Genomic DNA, 14,266 nt, shown 5'->3' with positions numbered 1-14,266 from the left:
AACAGTAATCGAACATTGCCGAATGAGTCTTCACATTCCTCGCTAACTCACCTTATGTTATGAAAACGGATCCGTAGTTCCTGTTATTAAGGCTTTTTAGTCCCTATCACTTCCCTTTTGGCAAACCTTTTCCGCGCATTCATTAAGCCTGCTCATCATCATGAGATGTGTGCTCCTATCCTGGATGTGACCGGACGTTGGGTATTCAGGTGTTCAGCAGATTCCCACGAAAGAACAATCAATCAGTACGAGTAAGATTGTGAAATCGATTCATAAGATTGGAAACTGTTTCCAATCTTTACCAAATGTAGTTAGGACTTTTGGTTCTTGGTTGTTTTGACCTTGACCTTAAAGGTGGCCAACGTCCACCCGCACCTCTAATAAGTGATGTATCGCCCGCGGTCCAAGCTCTGACTCGTGGCTCGGTCTCGACGCAAGTGAAGGTCGTAAAAAGTTAAAAAGTAGAAAAAATCGAAAAATCCCGAATACCGATGGCGTCAACACTCGTTTAGATGACGTGGGCGATTCCCGTTTCTTGGAAATTTTTCCGTTTCTCATTTCCTTTGTCTCGCTGTGTGTATATATATACACGTACACGAAGAAAGGGATAGCCGCACTCGGCTAAACACTTGCTTTGTCAATATGTAGATTGGAACCTGCTCCGGGGTGGGTTAAAGATCGCAATTTCAGAAGAAGTGTACTGAAACTTCTCAGTGACCATCTGGGTCTCCATATATGCTATTATAGATTTCACTTAGTGCAAATACATCTCCACGCATACAAGCATTCCCATAGAGCTATCAAACAGGAAAATATGAATTTGCTTTCTTGCAAGCATGAGTCGAATAAGAAAATATACATCCGAAGCTTGCTTGTCTTGATGTCTTGAGTGGCTTTAAGTGAATTTCCGATTAGCCAAGAATAGGTGGATCGAATGGTTATCGGCCGACAAGCCGACAAGCGACGGGCGACGGGCAACGGCTAACCTTGACTCACATAATATGCAAGTAGAATCACAGCCATGGAATAGCCAAGCTGAATTCAAGGAGAGGACAGAGATATATAAGGAGGTACCTTTATCAAGATTGATTGTGTCAAAGGCGTTTTGTATTTCAGCTCAAAGGTTCGGATTCAGACTCCGAGAATTGCTTCCATCTGCAACATCAATTATGTCTATAATTCCGTTGTAGATCAATCATCCCTGCATCCTTGTCATATCTCAAGCGTGTAGCTGAGAAGCGCACGAGTCAGTGTAAAGAAATCTGTCATTCTAGATGCTGAACCATTGAGCAAGAGATGGTCATTTTACAGATCAGGAAAGGCGACATCAGGTTTCAAGCTGACCTAGACGTTTCGCCCTAAGCCTTTGACTGATCCACCGCAACAGGTGTTTGATCGCATATTCGTCGATAAGGAACAATTAATGTTCTTGAGCTCTCAATCGATTGATGTCAAGTCGCCACTAACGTATCGCAAATCAGTCTATCTGTAACGCAATGGGGATCGGGGCTTTCGATATTCTAAATTCGAAGCAAATCAGCGATATACCCCATTTTCACCACGCCAATAGGACATGGCAGTATACACAATTGCAAATAGCCTCTGTCCCAACCCCCACCTCCCCTGAATACCTGACTACCGTCAAGGCTTCATCCGCATCAGTGGCTGGGGGAGAGAATCGGATTCATCGAACGTGTCACCGTTCATATGCCCCTTGAGATCACATCGCGCTGTTCGTAATAATGGTACGCATTGATGGTCTCACTGTGAACATATGCATGTTTGTTTCAATCCTTTCCACCCTTTCTCTGCCTCTTTACTTTTATGCATATGTCTGACGACAGATCTCTCCCCCCATTTCGGCGTTATATCGATAATCTGCGCTGGGTGGCACGATAAACTCCTCAAGCGTAAAGACGGAGTTCAGGTCAACAACTCCGGCGCTTAATCTCAGAATTTTGGTCCCTTTCCATTTCAGTAGTAAACTATCCCATCCACTTGAACAAGAGAGATTTCATTTAGTTTAGTAAATCAAGTAGGGGACATCCTCATTCACATAGCTATTGAAACCCAAATCACCTCGAGTGACTTGAGTCATCTCGTCAACGACACTGCCCTCCTTGGACAGACCAGGATATCTGCTTAAAGATCATCGAAAAGAAAACCAGACGAACTCATCGCTATACTCGGTAAACCTGAACTCACGTTACGTCAAGAATTCTTCTTATTACTCTTACTCGAAACCAACATCGAATACCAACAAACCCCCTTGCGATGATATAGTCTTCCGCTATCATCCTCTCTAAAAATACAATAAAGCACCTTCTCAAGGCAAAATCTGACTGTGTATCATCAAACAACATCCTTTATCTTCATTTGAAAGTCTCAATATCGAGATTCACCTTTTGTCGACAAACCTAATTCTCTTGGCCTGATTTGATTCTTTCATTTCATCCAAAATGGCTTCTGCTGCTTATTCGACCATCAAGCTCTTTGCTGGTACGTTCATCGCATACGATGGTCAATCTTTCTTTTGTTTCGAGTAGAAGACCGGACAATTGGACTTTGAGCTGATAAGTTGTGGATGATAGGTTCTTCACACCCTGAATTAGCTCATTTAGTAGCTAAAAGATTAAGAATTCCATTAGCTAGAGCAAGTATAATTCAACCTCCTTCTGGTGAAACGAAAATTACAATCACGGAAAGTGTGAGAGATTATGATGTCTATATATTAAATACTGTATGTCACCCATATTGGACGAAAACTACTGATAACTGCGACGTATACTGATATCATATGTGTTGATAGGGTGCAGGAGAAGTGAACACCCATTTAATGGAGTTGTGTATAATGATTCATGCTTGTAAAGTGAGTTGTATTCCATTCGTCTTTCAAGAATATACAAGCTCCCGCGCTAATTCGTATGATCAGATCGCATCAGCAAAGAAAATCACAGCTGTCATTCCTCATTTCATGTATGCTCGACAAGATAAAAAAGATAAATCAAGAGCTCCCATCACAGCTAAATTAGTAGCTAACATGTTGAGAGAAGCTGGATGTGACCATGTCATCGTAAGGCAATATACACTCGTGCAGACAAGAGTATCAATTGACGAATATGATGTTGAATTCCAATAGACAATGGATCTACACGCTTCTCAAATTCAAGGGTTCTTTGATGTCCCCGTTGATAAGTGAGTATGAAGTCATTGACCAACTTTATCTGAACAACAAAATTGACGTGTTCGTCCCGCTTCATCATTCCTCTTCCTCGCGAATTCCCATTGTGCAGCGTAAGTCTTTATCACTAACTATTAAGTAAGCTATCCGCTAATTTGCTTCCTGTTCGGCATCACAGCTATACGCCGAACCCTCCATGATCCAATATATGCGAGATCATATTGATGTAAAGAATTGTGTAATCGTTTCTCCTGATGCTGGTGGTGCCAAGCGGTGAGTTCGGGATTGCCGTCATATTCATTTCAGTCAGACCCAGCCTCGGCAATGCTGACAATTACACTTTATCTTAATAGAGCAACGTCGATTGCCGATCGACTCAATATCGATTTTGCCCTTTTCCACAAGGAGAGAAAGAAGGCAAATGAAGTTTCAAGAATGGTCTTAGTCGGTTCCGTCACTGGTAAAATCGCTATATTAGTAGATGACATGGCCGATACATGCGGTACACTAGGACTGGCATCAAGAAATTTGATTGAGGCTGGAGCTACTAAAGTCTACGCTTTTGCAACACATGGTATCTTGAGTGGACCAGCTATAAAAGTGATAAACGAAAGTGGAATGGAAAAATTGGTTATAACAAATACGATTCCACAAAGTGAAAATATTGAAAAAACAGATAAAATAGATGTTATAGATGTCAGTCATGTTTTAGCTGAAACCATAAGAAGAAGTCATTTCGGTGAATCCGTCGTGAGTGATCCCTTCAATTTCAATAATGACCTGTTTATTTGTCTATTTGAGATTAATCGACTGATCAATATACCAATTTCATACGCAGTCATACCTATTCCACGAAGTTCCCTATACGAATGGAATCGCATAAAGGCCATATGTATTATGTATATAGTATCGTTATCGTATAAAAGAAGCAAAGCCTCGAAAAACTAAAAAGAAACCGTTAGAATTTGGCAGTCACACCTAAACAATCACAAAAAAGAGATGAGGAATTAGAGCATTGGGTCTAGAATTCACTATTCCTCTTTCCCAATATACATATCGAATTTTCAAATCATCCATTCATCCCATTCATGATTTGCCATTAACCATATCATATCATACGAATTAAGAAATATGTTATCCCACTTCTGAAAGTATCGTTTCTTTGCTCTTCTCGGTAGAATATGTCATGAATGAGCTTTTTCACTTCTGACCTTTGTTTGTCGCGGCAGTCCTCTCGTACTCCCTCGTCCATTGATGATTGATTGTCCCATCCATGACAGCAATCGATGCATCTTAGATTGCATTGTACAATGAGATGGGAATCCCTCTCTTTGTGACACTCTTACGAAAATAGAGCTATGCATATATAAATCATATCTGTTTTTTCTAGAGACCCGAATAGGTAATTTGAGTAAAGATCTCGCATTAATTTATATTTAACCATACGGACAATACCGTAATTGAAGTGGGAGATGGGAAAAAAAAGAGAGTCAGGAGGAGGATTTAAACTTATAAATTAGTCATCTGTTCATTCGGTCACAAAGGGGGTGGAATTTAGAATCAACTCTCTCTCCTTTCAGTAAGACGGTTGTGACCATCTATCTTATCTGCTTCGTCAACAAGGTTATCGTCATCGTCATCGTCTTCATCATCATCTTACCTTTGCTATTCTAACTGAAACGAATTCTCAACTTCTGATTCTAATCGACGTCTCCTTTTTACGAACCGGTTAGCTTCATACAAAATTATCCCATCCCATCCCATCTTATCATCTCATATCTTATCGTATCACATTACATCACGTCACATTGCATCACCATACAGATCGACTTGCATAGCTCGACTCTACTCATAAATATGGACTAGATCCTCTGTTACCTATCATCGAACCGAAGCTCTTGGTACAGAGACTTGACAGATTATGCCGCCCGACCCTAAATCATCATCTGGAGGTGGCAATGCTTCCACCTCAACGTCAATGACGACATCAGCTGCCGGAGGAGGAGGTGGTGGTAATGGAGCAAGTAAGAAACGTAGTTTAGCACCTAAGAGAGGTGCGATAGCTTGCGTGAGATGTAAAGAACGTAAAGCGAAATGTGTACCTGCACCACCCGGAACTTCTCCTGTTCCAACTTGTACGAATTGTTTAACTGCAAAGAAAGAATGTGTATATCTGGAAAGAACTCCAAACGAGATATTCTTGCTGGAGTGAGTGTCTCTCAATCTCAAGCATATCCTTTCTGGTAGAAAGGACAAGACATGAGGATGTGTGTTCTTTCTGCCGTCCCTTGGAGGTGGATCAAGAAGACTTTTGCTGTTTAGATCATGAGCTAATACCCATTCCTATTATTGTGTTATTATAGATACGTCTCTCAACTTGAAGCTAGATGTGCAGCCTTAGAAGTGGAATTGAGGAAAGCCAATCCATCTTCATCATATGCTTCTGATCATATTCAGATGCCAGCTAAAGCGAGATCAGCTGCTGTTGACAAATTGAATCAAGTATATCCTCCTTCGTCAATAAACCCTACCACTACGTCTACATCGACTACTGGTCCAGCTCCGATCCCCATCAATAACAGTACTGTCACACAAGAAGTCAAGACGGAAGAAGGGCCGTCATCGGTTCCTTCGACGGGAAGTGGAGGCCCAGAATTGACTGTTGATGGTGAAGAAGATGAGGAAGATTTAGCCTTAGGTATAGGAATGTTATCACTCGGTGGTGGTGAAGAACCAGTTTATGTTGGCCCTAGCTCAGGTATCAATTGGGCAAGAGTCTGTGCGACGTAAGTTTGTGCTTCAGCTCTTCACTTCACAGAAAATAATACCACACGTAGGTCAAAAAGCTAATGAATCCGATATTGCAGTGCACTTCGTAGACCAAGGGAAGCGACAGATAGATCAACATTATCAAGATTCTCATATTTAGCACCACCAGAATTAGCATCTGTACAATCAGCATTAGAATATACGTTACATCACCCTACACCACCTTTACCACCGCCAAGATTAGCATCTCATTATCTGGATTTAGTATATGATCATATTCAAGCTAGATATGGTTGTTTCGATTGGACAGTAGTTAAGAATTGGCATGAAAATAGACAAGCTATTTGTCAAGGTAGACCTTTATGGGGTGTAGGTACGGGAAATGATGAAAGAAGAAATTTAGCCAGTTTCTTCTTATGGTTATCTTATGGTTATGGTGCTAGATTATCTGAAGATGAAAAATTGGAAGGTGCAGTTTCACATGAAGTGAGTGATCCTACTTCTCTCTTTTTGTTACAATTTAAACCCAAACACTGTCATGCCATTCATTTTGGCTCTTATCGCGCATGAAGCTGAAGCTGAAGCTGATGGACACGACCATGTTCAGGTATATTACAACGCCGCTGTAGCTTGTCTGTCGACTTTGACTTCTCATCACTCACTTGCTACAGTACAGGCATTAGTCCTGCTTATCATCTATGGACTTCGACATCCTACCGCAGAAGTTTCCGTTTGGCAAGTAGGAGGCTTGGCAATGCGTACAGCTGTCGAATTAGGTATGCACAGAAGGCTCAGGTCTAGAAGTGAGAGGGAAAAGGACCCAATAAGGTACGAAATGAAGAAGAGGGTTTTCTGGGCGGTATATACTTTAGACAGGTGAGTTTTGTTTCTCAAGAACCAGGCTGAGATCATCGACTCCATTGCATAATTCTATGAGGTGATTGGCTTAAAACACGCTAATAACTTTTTCTTACACATTTCCATAGAATGATGTCCGCACAACTTGGTCGTCCGGCAGGTATACAAGATCGAGATATCGATGTGGAACTACCACTCAACGTCGATGTCGATTTCTCAGATCCACAAACTTTATATACAATGCAGAATCGTCAAATCGAGATGATGGCTGGAAGAAGACCTGGTGACGAGTACAATGGCGGCTACGGACTTGTGACTTCGGTGAGTCATGTAGCTCAATACGAATTATACCATCTCGCTGACAGAATATCGCACGACATTAGATGACTTCTGCCATTCATAATATTCGTATGAACCAATTGAAACAGATGATAACGTATGTTTTTACTGTTCCTTGTATCCATACCCTGCTTTGAGACTGCACATCATACTGATCGTACTTAAATAGCGATGCGATCTATCGACTGGATAAACCACTTCGACCGAAAGACCCAGATGTACGAACGGGTGAACCAGAGCAAGACTCCTATGCAGAAGCTGACGAACTTCTTCGTCGACTGGACCAATGGAGAGCATGTCACCCGCGTGGAAAAGATAACATACCGATGTTGCCTCTAGAACAATGGGAATTAGAGTATCATAACGTACGTAAATTGTTTAGCGATATGACCTACGAGACTCAATGAGCTGATATTATCGATCGTCTTCAGTGTGTTCAATTGTTACTTAGACCCATCGTAGCAAGCTGTAAAGCCGCTGGTAAGTATGTTAAGCTGTGTCTCAACTCGGCCGCAGCATTATGCGAGGTGAGCATCGAATTCCCCACATCTGCGAATCAGCGAAAGGGGGGCTAGAGCTAAAAGTTTCTTCTGATTAGACGCAATATCAATACCTTCAACCTCCTGTTGTTCAATCCAAATTGACCACTTGGCGATTTTATCGATTATTCTTAGCTGGTCTAACACTTTTACATATCATCACAACTTTCCATCCTTACCTGACCGATAATGATCGAGTCAGAGCGGAAGCAGCTATCAGGAAATGTCAATCTGCATTAGGAGTATTCGGATCAAAATTCAGAGCTGCAGGAAGACATGAAAACTTATTCAGAGAATTGGTTTCAGCTTGGGAATCAGGTACTTCAGGAATTAAGAAAGATCTCACCAATACATCAACGATTTCTGAACACAGTAATATGCAAAGAGGAGGAGAAGGATCGACTGAACTAATGATCGCTAGATTATTTGATATTTCACCTTCTCCAAATGGGTTGACGTCAAATATCCCAATCCCACATGCCCACGCTCAAGGATTCGGATCTGGATCCGGACCTGGGACCGCAGACGCTTTTGGATTATCGACCTCACCAGTACAACAGCATTACAATAGCCATTTTGGTTATCCCCACCAGCATCATACTCAGCAACATCATCACCAACAACCAAATCATAATGATAATGCCTCGTCGCATCATCTTGCAAGTCCAACAAATACCATGGATCATGGATTAAGTTCAAGTATGAACAGTATTTCCAATGGATTCTCACAGTCACAACAATCGGGTCGTTCAACCCATACCTACAACCACAATCCCAATTACAGTCAGACGTCCGGATTGACAAGTACGGATGATTGGGCAAGTATGTTGGGTGAAATGGGCGTTGGAGTGAAAGATGATTTCTTTTCGTGAGTTTTGTTTGGATTTTTCAGTGAACAGGATTATTTCAAAAGATCTCGAAAATGTCATTGAGCTAATCAAATTGATCTTTGTATATAGGCTAATGTCATCATTCGGACTTGAAACTTCTACTCAGACTCCCTTTTTAACCAATGAGACTTCTGATCCAATATTCGATTTTTTAACTTCACCTCAATCTACTTCTTCTCAACTGAACAATGGATCAGGCTTAGGCTCGGGCTCGGGCTCAGGCTCATATCCCCTTGATCCATTTGGTCCAAGTACGAATCAACCTATCTCTCCTCTCTTCCCAACTCATAATATTCACGGGAACAGTATTGGGTCTGTTGGTGGAAATGGTATCGGTAATGGAATGTGGGATGTAGGTAGAAGAGACAGTAATTTAGGTATGAGTGATTGGGCTGGATTGTTTGACGGGGTATCGCAATCGCAAAACGATCAATCACAACCTCAAGGGTACAATTACAATTATGCTCATGGGCAAGGTGATACGGGCAATCATGGTAGTGGGTGACAAGGTAATGAACGTGGGAATGAAGATGAAGGTGAAAATGGAAGTGGGAAAGGAAATGCGGGTTCTTGCGGAATGTAAAGGAACTGTCATGTTGTATATAATGAAAGAAATGTAATGTATATATATGCACATTTCTACAACAAGTCGTGTTCAAACCTGTCTTCAACATCACTGCTTCGACTTTTCCGACAATCAAATGTTCAAACCTGGTGCATGAGAGAGTAGAACATTGCAATTGAATGAGGACTGAATTCCGGTGGTTTCGGTTACTGCGGTTAATCGTAATGATGACTGACTGAAAATCAACAATTAATGATAACAATTAATACCGAGTGATATTCAACTTTGATTTTCCTATACATATCACATTTCCGACTCTTTTGATTTCTCCAAATAACGAACAACTGTTCTTGTCTCACAATATATCCTGACATCGATAATTCAGACAGACAACGTACGATCGTAAATCAAGATAGACGATACATACCGGTGAGGTAGTAACGAAAGGGATAATACATATTTTCCCATTATGGCGTGAGTGGATATTTGCACATTAATTCTTCATGTATTGTTGGTATGCAGTATCGGATCAGAGCCAGAGAGAGAGTCGGTGATACCTTTGTATCCACTTTCTTAATAATGTCAAAATCAAAAGGTCTAACAAAGACAAGGAATTTTGAGGAGTGACGAACAGAATGGAGAAATATTGAGCATTAACGACTGATATCTATAGGTCAACTTGGGATATCATATCTTCTATTTTATTCTTGGGGATTTTCTTAGGAGTAGTATGTGAGTTTCTTTTTTTTAGCTCAACGACGATTTGGAGGAATGTAGGAATGTAGGAATGTAGGAATGTGGGAATGTAGATAAAGTGGGGAAGCTAGCTGATGTGGTATTGTCTTGGCCTACCCCCCCGCGATGTAGATTTCGGCATCAAGTTCTCGTCTATATTGAGCGACTCGACCACATCTGCTCAAACGTCATTGAAGTCAAAAGGGGTCACATACGAACAAGGTAGATTATCATTACAGACTGACTTGGCTGCGCCCTCAAGACAAGAATATATCGCCAACACTCAAGCTGCTTTTGAACGAGGTGGTAGGATCATGAAAGCTCACAAAGATGCTTTCACCTTTAACAAATCTCAGTCTCAAAATCAAGAGGAAAACCAACCGAGTCCGTCCACCTCTACCTCCACAACAGGGCTGGATGGGTGAGTTTCCTGCTCCCATATCATCTGTACTTCATCTGTCACATCGTGTGTGACATCGTCTGTACACCAGGGCCAAAATCCATTGTCAGATTCACCGGGTTGAATCCTTCGCGAATCGTTCCTATCCAAAGCTCCATCGCTGACTTCACTCCCTGTTTCACTTCATAGCGACAAGAGAGGGTTTAGAAGAACAAAGAAACTCGCTTAAACCATCCTCAGGAACAAAAGTAACAAATGGTCGTGTCAGAAGAGACAGAGGAGGATCTATGTATTGACATAATACGCACTACACGTATTCTGCCATTTTCAGAAAAGGTGTATAGAACAAGACCATGATATACATGCATGTCTAAAGAGATACCGTATACAGCTGCGCGTTAAATAGGTTACAACTCAATTGACCAGAAGACAATTGGAGTACAGCTGAAACCATATTTGATTTCGCTTTACTTGTGTCCGCAAAAATACTCCTTCACTACTGACGTTCCTATACCTATTTACCTCTTCTTCCTAGTTGCGCTACCCGTCGCAGCTTTATTTCCCACTTTACCAACACCTTTACCCAAGCCTACTTTCGGTCTACAGACTGTACACCACCATTTACCCGTTGGCGGAGCTTGCAATCCTGTACAGGGGAGATGGAACCATTCCAAGGGACATTCTTCGTTCTATCGTGGGGTGGGACAAAAAATAAGTTAGGATGAGCGACAGCTACAAATCAAGTAGTTGTGTGAATCCAACCCACCTCGCATCCTATCATCTCACCATAGGAAACTTGATGACAATAACAATATCTCGGTTCGTTACTACGCCCCGATACCAATTTTCCATGTTTAGCTTGTATCACAAGCTGTCATCAGCGGAGTTATGGGATGACTTACGGATCAGCAGGAATACTCCAGGTTTCACCTTGACCCTCTTGAAGTACAACTTGGTCTTTATTCTCCCCGATATCAACCATCTTCCCTTTTTTACCTTTTCTACTCTTCTTCTTTCCCCTTCTACCTCCACCACCCGTTCCCAAAGTCATCTCTTCCTCCTCTTCTGGATTGGGTAGTACACCAGTATCAGCTATTAGATTTAATGCGTCATCCACATTGGCCGAAGGGAGAGTTGAAGGTCGAAGTCCTAAGAGGATAGATGCCTCTTGAGCTGTTAAAGCGGAATCTAAAGCTCTGATGTGACGATCGATCTGAAGAGGTAAATCAGCTTATACTGTCCACATCTCTTGAAGCAGGCAAGTCGAGGGGGAGAAACGATGCGAGATCCAACGCATCTGAAATTAAATCAAGATACTTACAGCATTGTAAGCTCCGACTGCAACCGCTACTTTCTCTTCAGCTGTCCTCACTACTTCTCTGACCAATCTAGCTATCTCAGGTAGATGCGCATGAGGTCCATCGGGCCTCTTCCTCTTCACCCCGCTTGTCTCTCCGTTCGCTTGCGGCGCAGGCTTGTTTGGATGAGGAGAGGCTTCTGCCTGTTTTCTCTGTGCAAGCGATTGTTCTAAGGTTGAAGGTTCGTTTCCAGCTTCTGGCTGCGAGGGGTTAACCGAAGGGTTGGTCTGCGTAGGTTCGACTTTATCTTCCTCTCCGTTCTGTTGCAAATCTGACTGTTCAACTTGGACAGTATGGGTGTCTATTACACTTGGATGTGGGAATTCAAGTCTTGGTGGATTTTCGACAGTTTCTTCTTCTTCTTCTTCTTCTTCTTCTTCTTCCTCTAGTTGTGCTTCTCCACTGCCGCGGTTTATTGGGATGCTTGGTATTGGATCTGGATGAATTAGGAGTCCACCTTGACCATCTGATACTGGAATTCCTTCAGTTTGTTGTTTCCCTTCTATCAAATCATGATCTTCTTCCTTTTGCTTCTCGGCTTCTTCCTCATGAGTACGAGGTGAAACTTGCATTGACACATCTGCCTCTACTTCCTCGGTAATATTCACAACACCTCCAACCTCTTCCGCTCGTTCAGGTAAGGACGTAGTGGGTTTACGAAGCTTTTTTTCTAGTTCCAATCGTTCGGTGACGTAGTGTCGGGTTAGGATGTGCAATCTTTTGACTTGGGCTGTCGAGCGCTTCGTCAGTCAAAAACAACAAGAAACAGAACAATGAGAGGTTTTTCAAAGTGAGGTGTAGAGTATGACGATATGTCAGATGATCCTGCCCTGACGTGGGAAGACAGAACACCTGGAGGAGAAGGTGAAGTGGAATCGAGAACGGGTATCGGATGTAAGGAGGATCATCATCCACTCACCTAAACATCCATCATCCAATTCTCTCAACAATCTGAAATTTCTATGCAATTCAAGTGGAAGTTGCTCTACCATCTCATAATGTTCAGCAGCGAAGTCTTGCCATGCTTCCAGCTGGATTTCTGGGTCAATCTCCAACTCTTCTTCGACCGGCACCGGCACCGACGCCGGATTTGGCTCGATTCCTTCATTTCCCACTTCTATTTCTGTGAGTCCATCGGTCGGTCGATCATGATCTTCTTCCGCAAGGACTACATACCCCCGTTTCGTGGGTCGTTTCGAAGGGGAAATCGTAATTGATAAATCATCTGATGGACCTTGACGTCTCGAACGGGATCTCTTGATCGTACTTTGACTTTGTGATTTGCTTCCAGCCAGATCTTTCCTTGATCTCGGTGTGGAAAGCGGAGCTGATGTAGACGCTGGCAACGATCTTCTAGGTGGCATCGTTGAGAATTTTTGGTCTTGCTGAATCAATCACACGATGGCTCTCGAGGAACGATCAGTCAATCTGTGGAAGATGGAATCGTTCACTTCGAAATGATTTCATCAACAAAAGCGCGTCTGGAATATGAGACTCCCCTCCACATGGGGACTAAGTAGGCTCGCCGAGCATAGCACTTGAGGAAGACCAGCAAGCCTAACTCTTTGCCCCCATCCTGTTATATGTTCACACGTGGTGGTCTCCGATCAGAAACCTCTTCAGGGGGTAACTAATAAACCCTTGTTTCAGGTTATTTTAGTGGGAATCAAGAAAAAGTAAACAAAACAAACAAAATATACAATTTTAACCCATCGGATGATCACGACTGTTCACCTCTTTATTGAGGATTGATATTCTAGACTTATACCATCATGCATTGCTCCGTCACATCTACACCTGAGACAGTAGGATAGGGACTTGGGGGATATGGGTGGTGGTGTAAGGTAGGGAAGGGAAGGGATCGGGATATTCGTCATTTTTAATATGGAAGGGGATGCGATGATCTGTGCTCTTTTTTCGTTTAGTGCGATTTTAGTATCCAACTAAACCCCTCTCATTCATGTTGTTATGAAACATTTGATTGATACCTTTCATCTTCATCTTTCATTATCAACCTTCATCCTTCATTCACATATCAACATCATTTCATTCATAGCAGTAACAAACTTAACCCATATACATTCATTCATTACACCCACACTCACTCACTCACGTATACATATACATTTTCCATCATCAGCAGAATCGACAGAAAGGAACAAACGAACAAGGCTAGGACAATTTATCGGTCGTAGTCAAATTCACAATTCACAAACAAATGAAATAGCTACACTTGGAACTCGATTCACAAACATTAGCCATCTTCATCCTCATCCCACAACAATCTTTTTCTTCCCATCGTTTTGCCCGCTCGTACGCCAGGGGCATTATTTGATCAGTAACAAGTTACGAAATCCCATAACTGCGTAAACAACTATTTCAAAGGATCATACGAGAAATCCAATCAAGGGGTAAACAAACCAAAACATCAACACTCTTTTCTAAATCTGAAGATCATTCCTTTGAAGTCCATTCCAAACTTGTCACTTACAACAAAGACAAGGCTTTAAACCGTCTAAACTCTCATTCAACCGACACTCATTCGACCAAACCCTACACTAGACCGTTCAGCCAAAAAAGATCGGTGATAGCGACATACCTAAACTTGAACGTCAACGAACAAGAAGTCGAT

At 42.1% G+C, this 14,266-nt stretch overlaps 5 protein-coding genes across 5 annotated transcripts; 4 read left to right on the top strand and 1 right to left on the bottom strand.

The window, feature by feature from the left end:
• Positions 1–2,459: 2,459 nt before the first annotated feature.
• On the top strand, positions 2,460–3,381 carry IL334_005471 (uncharacterized protein; the record flags this gene model as incomplete). Its single annotated transcript, XM_062937184.1, has 6 exons — positions 2,460–2,499; positions 2,592–2,740; positions 2,810–2,869; positions 2,933–3,073; positions 3,140–3,195; positions 3,360–3,381. The coding sequence occupies 6 exons, from the start codon at positions 2,460–2,462 to the stop codon at positions 3,379–3,381; spliced, it is 468 nt and encodes a 155-aa protein (XP_062793235.1).
• Positions 3,382–3,667: 286 nt separating this feature from the next.
• Positions 3,668–4,064, top strand: IL334_005470 (uncharacterized protein; the record flags this gene model as incomplete). Its single annotated transcript, XM_062937183.1, has 2 exons — positions 3,668–3,931; positions 4,020–4,064. 2 exons carry the CDS (start codon positions 3,668–3,670, stop codon positions 4,062–4,064), a joined length of 309 nt encoding a protein of 102 aa, XP_062793234.1.
• Positions 4,065–5,102: 1,038 nt separating this feature from the next.
• IL334_005469 (uncharacterized protein) lies at positions 5,103–9,081 on the top strand (the record flags this gene model as incomplete). Its single annotated transcript, XM_062937182.1, has 10 exons — positions 5,103–5,389; positions 5,545–5,967; positions 6,049–6,436; positions 6,558–6,826; positions 6,937–7,129; positions 7,192–7,244; positions 7,317–7,512; positions 7,579–7,674; positions 7,746–8,554; positions 8,646–9,081. 10 exons carry the CDS (start codon positions 5,103–5,105, stop codon positions 9,079–9,081), a joined length of 3,150 nt encoding a protein of 1,049 aa, XP_062793233.1.
• A 529-nt stretch (positions 9,082–9,610) lies between these two features.
• On the top strand, positions 9,611–10,505 carry IL334_005468 (uncharacterized protein; the record flags this gene model as incomplete). Its single annotated transcript, XM_062937181.1, has 4 exons — positions 9,611–9,615; positions 9,815–9,873; positions 10,009–10,297; positions 10,466–10,505. The coding sequence occupies 4 exons, from the start codon at positions 9,611–9,613 to the stop codon at positions 10,503–10,505; spliced, it is 393 nt and encodes a 130-aa protein (XP_062793232.1).
• A 289-nt stretch (positions 10,506–10,794) lies between these two features.
• IL334_005467 (uncharacterized protein) lies at positions 10,795–12,998 on the bottom strand (the record flags this gene model as incomplete). The annotated part of the gene is made up of 5 exons (XM_062937180.1): positions 10,795–10,965; positions 11,043–11,103; positions 11,179–11,489; positions 11,598–12,364; positions 12,554–12,998. 5 exons carry the CDS (start codon positions 12,996–12,998, stop codon positions 10,795–10,797), a joined length of 1,755 nt encoding a protein of 584 aa, XP_062793231.1.
• Between the last annotated feature and the right edge of the window lie 1,268 nt (positions 12,999–14,266).

Source organism: Kwoniella shivajii, chromosome 7, assembly GCF_035658355.1.
Source record: "Kwoniella shivajii chromosome 7, complete sequence".
Lineage (NCBI taxonomy): Eukaryota > Fungi > Basidiomycota > Tremellomycetes > Tremellales > Cryptococcaceae > Kwoniella > Kwoniella shivajii.
This window is presented reverse-complemented; position numbering and strand designations above follow the sequence as displayed.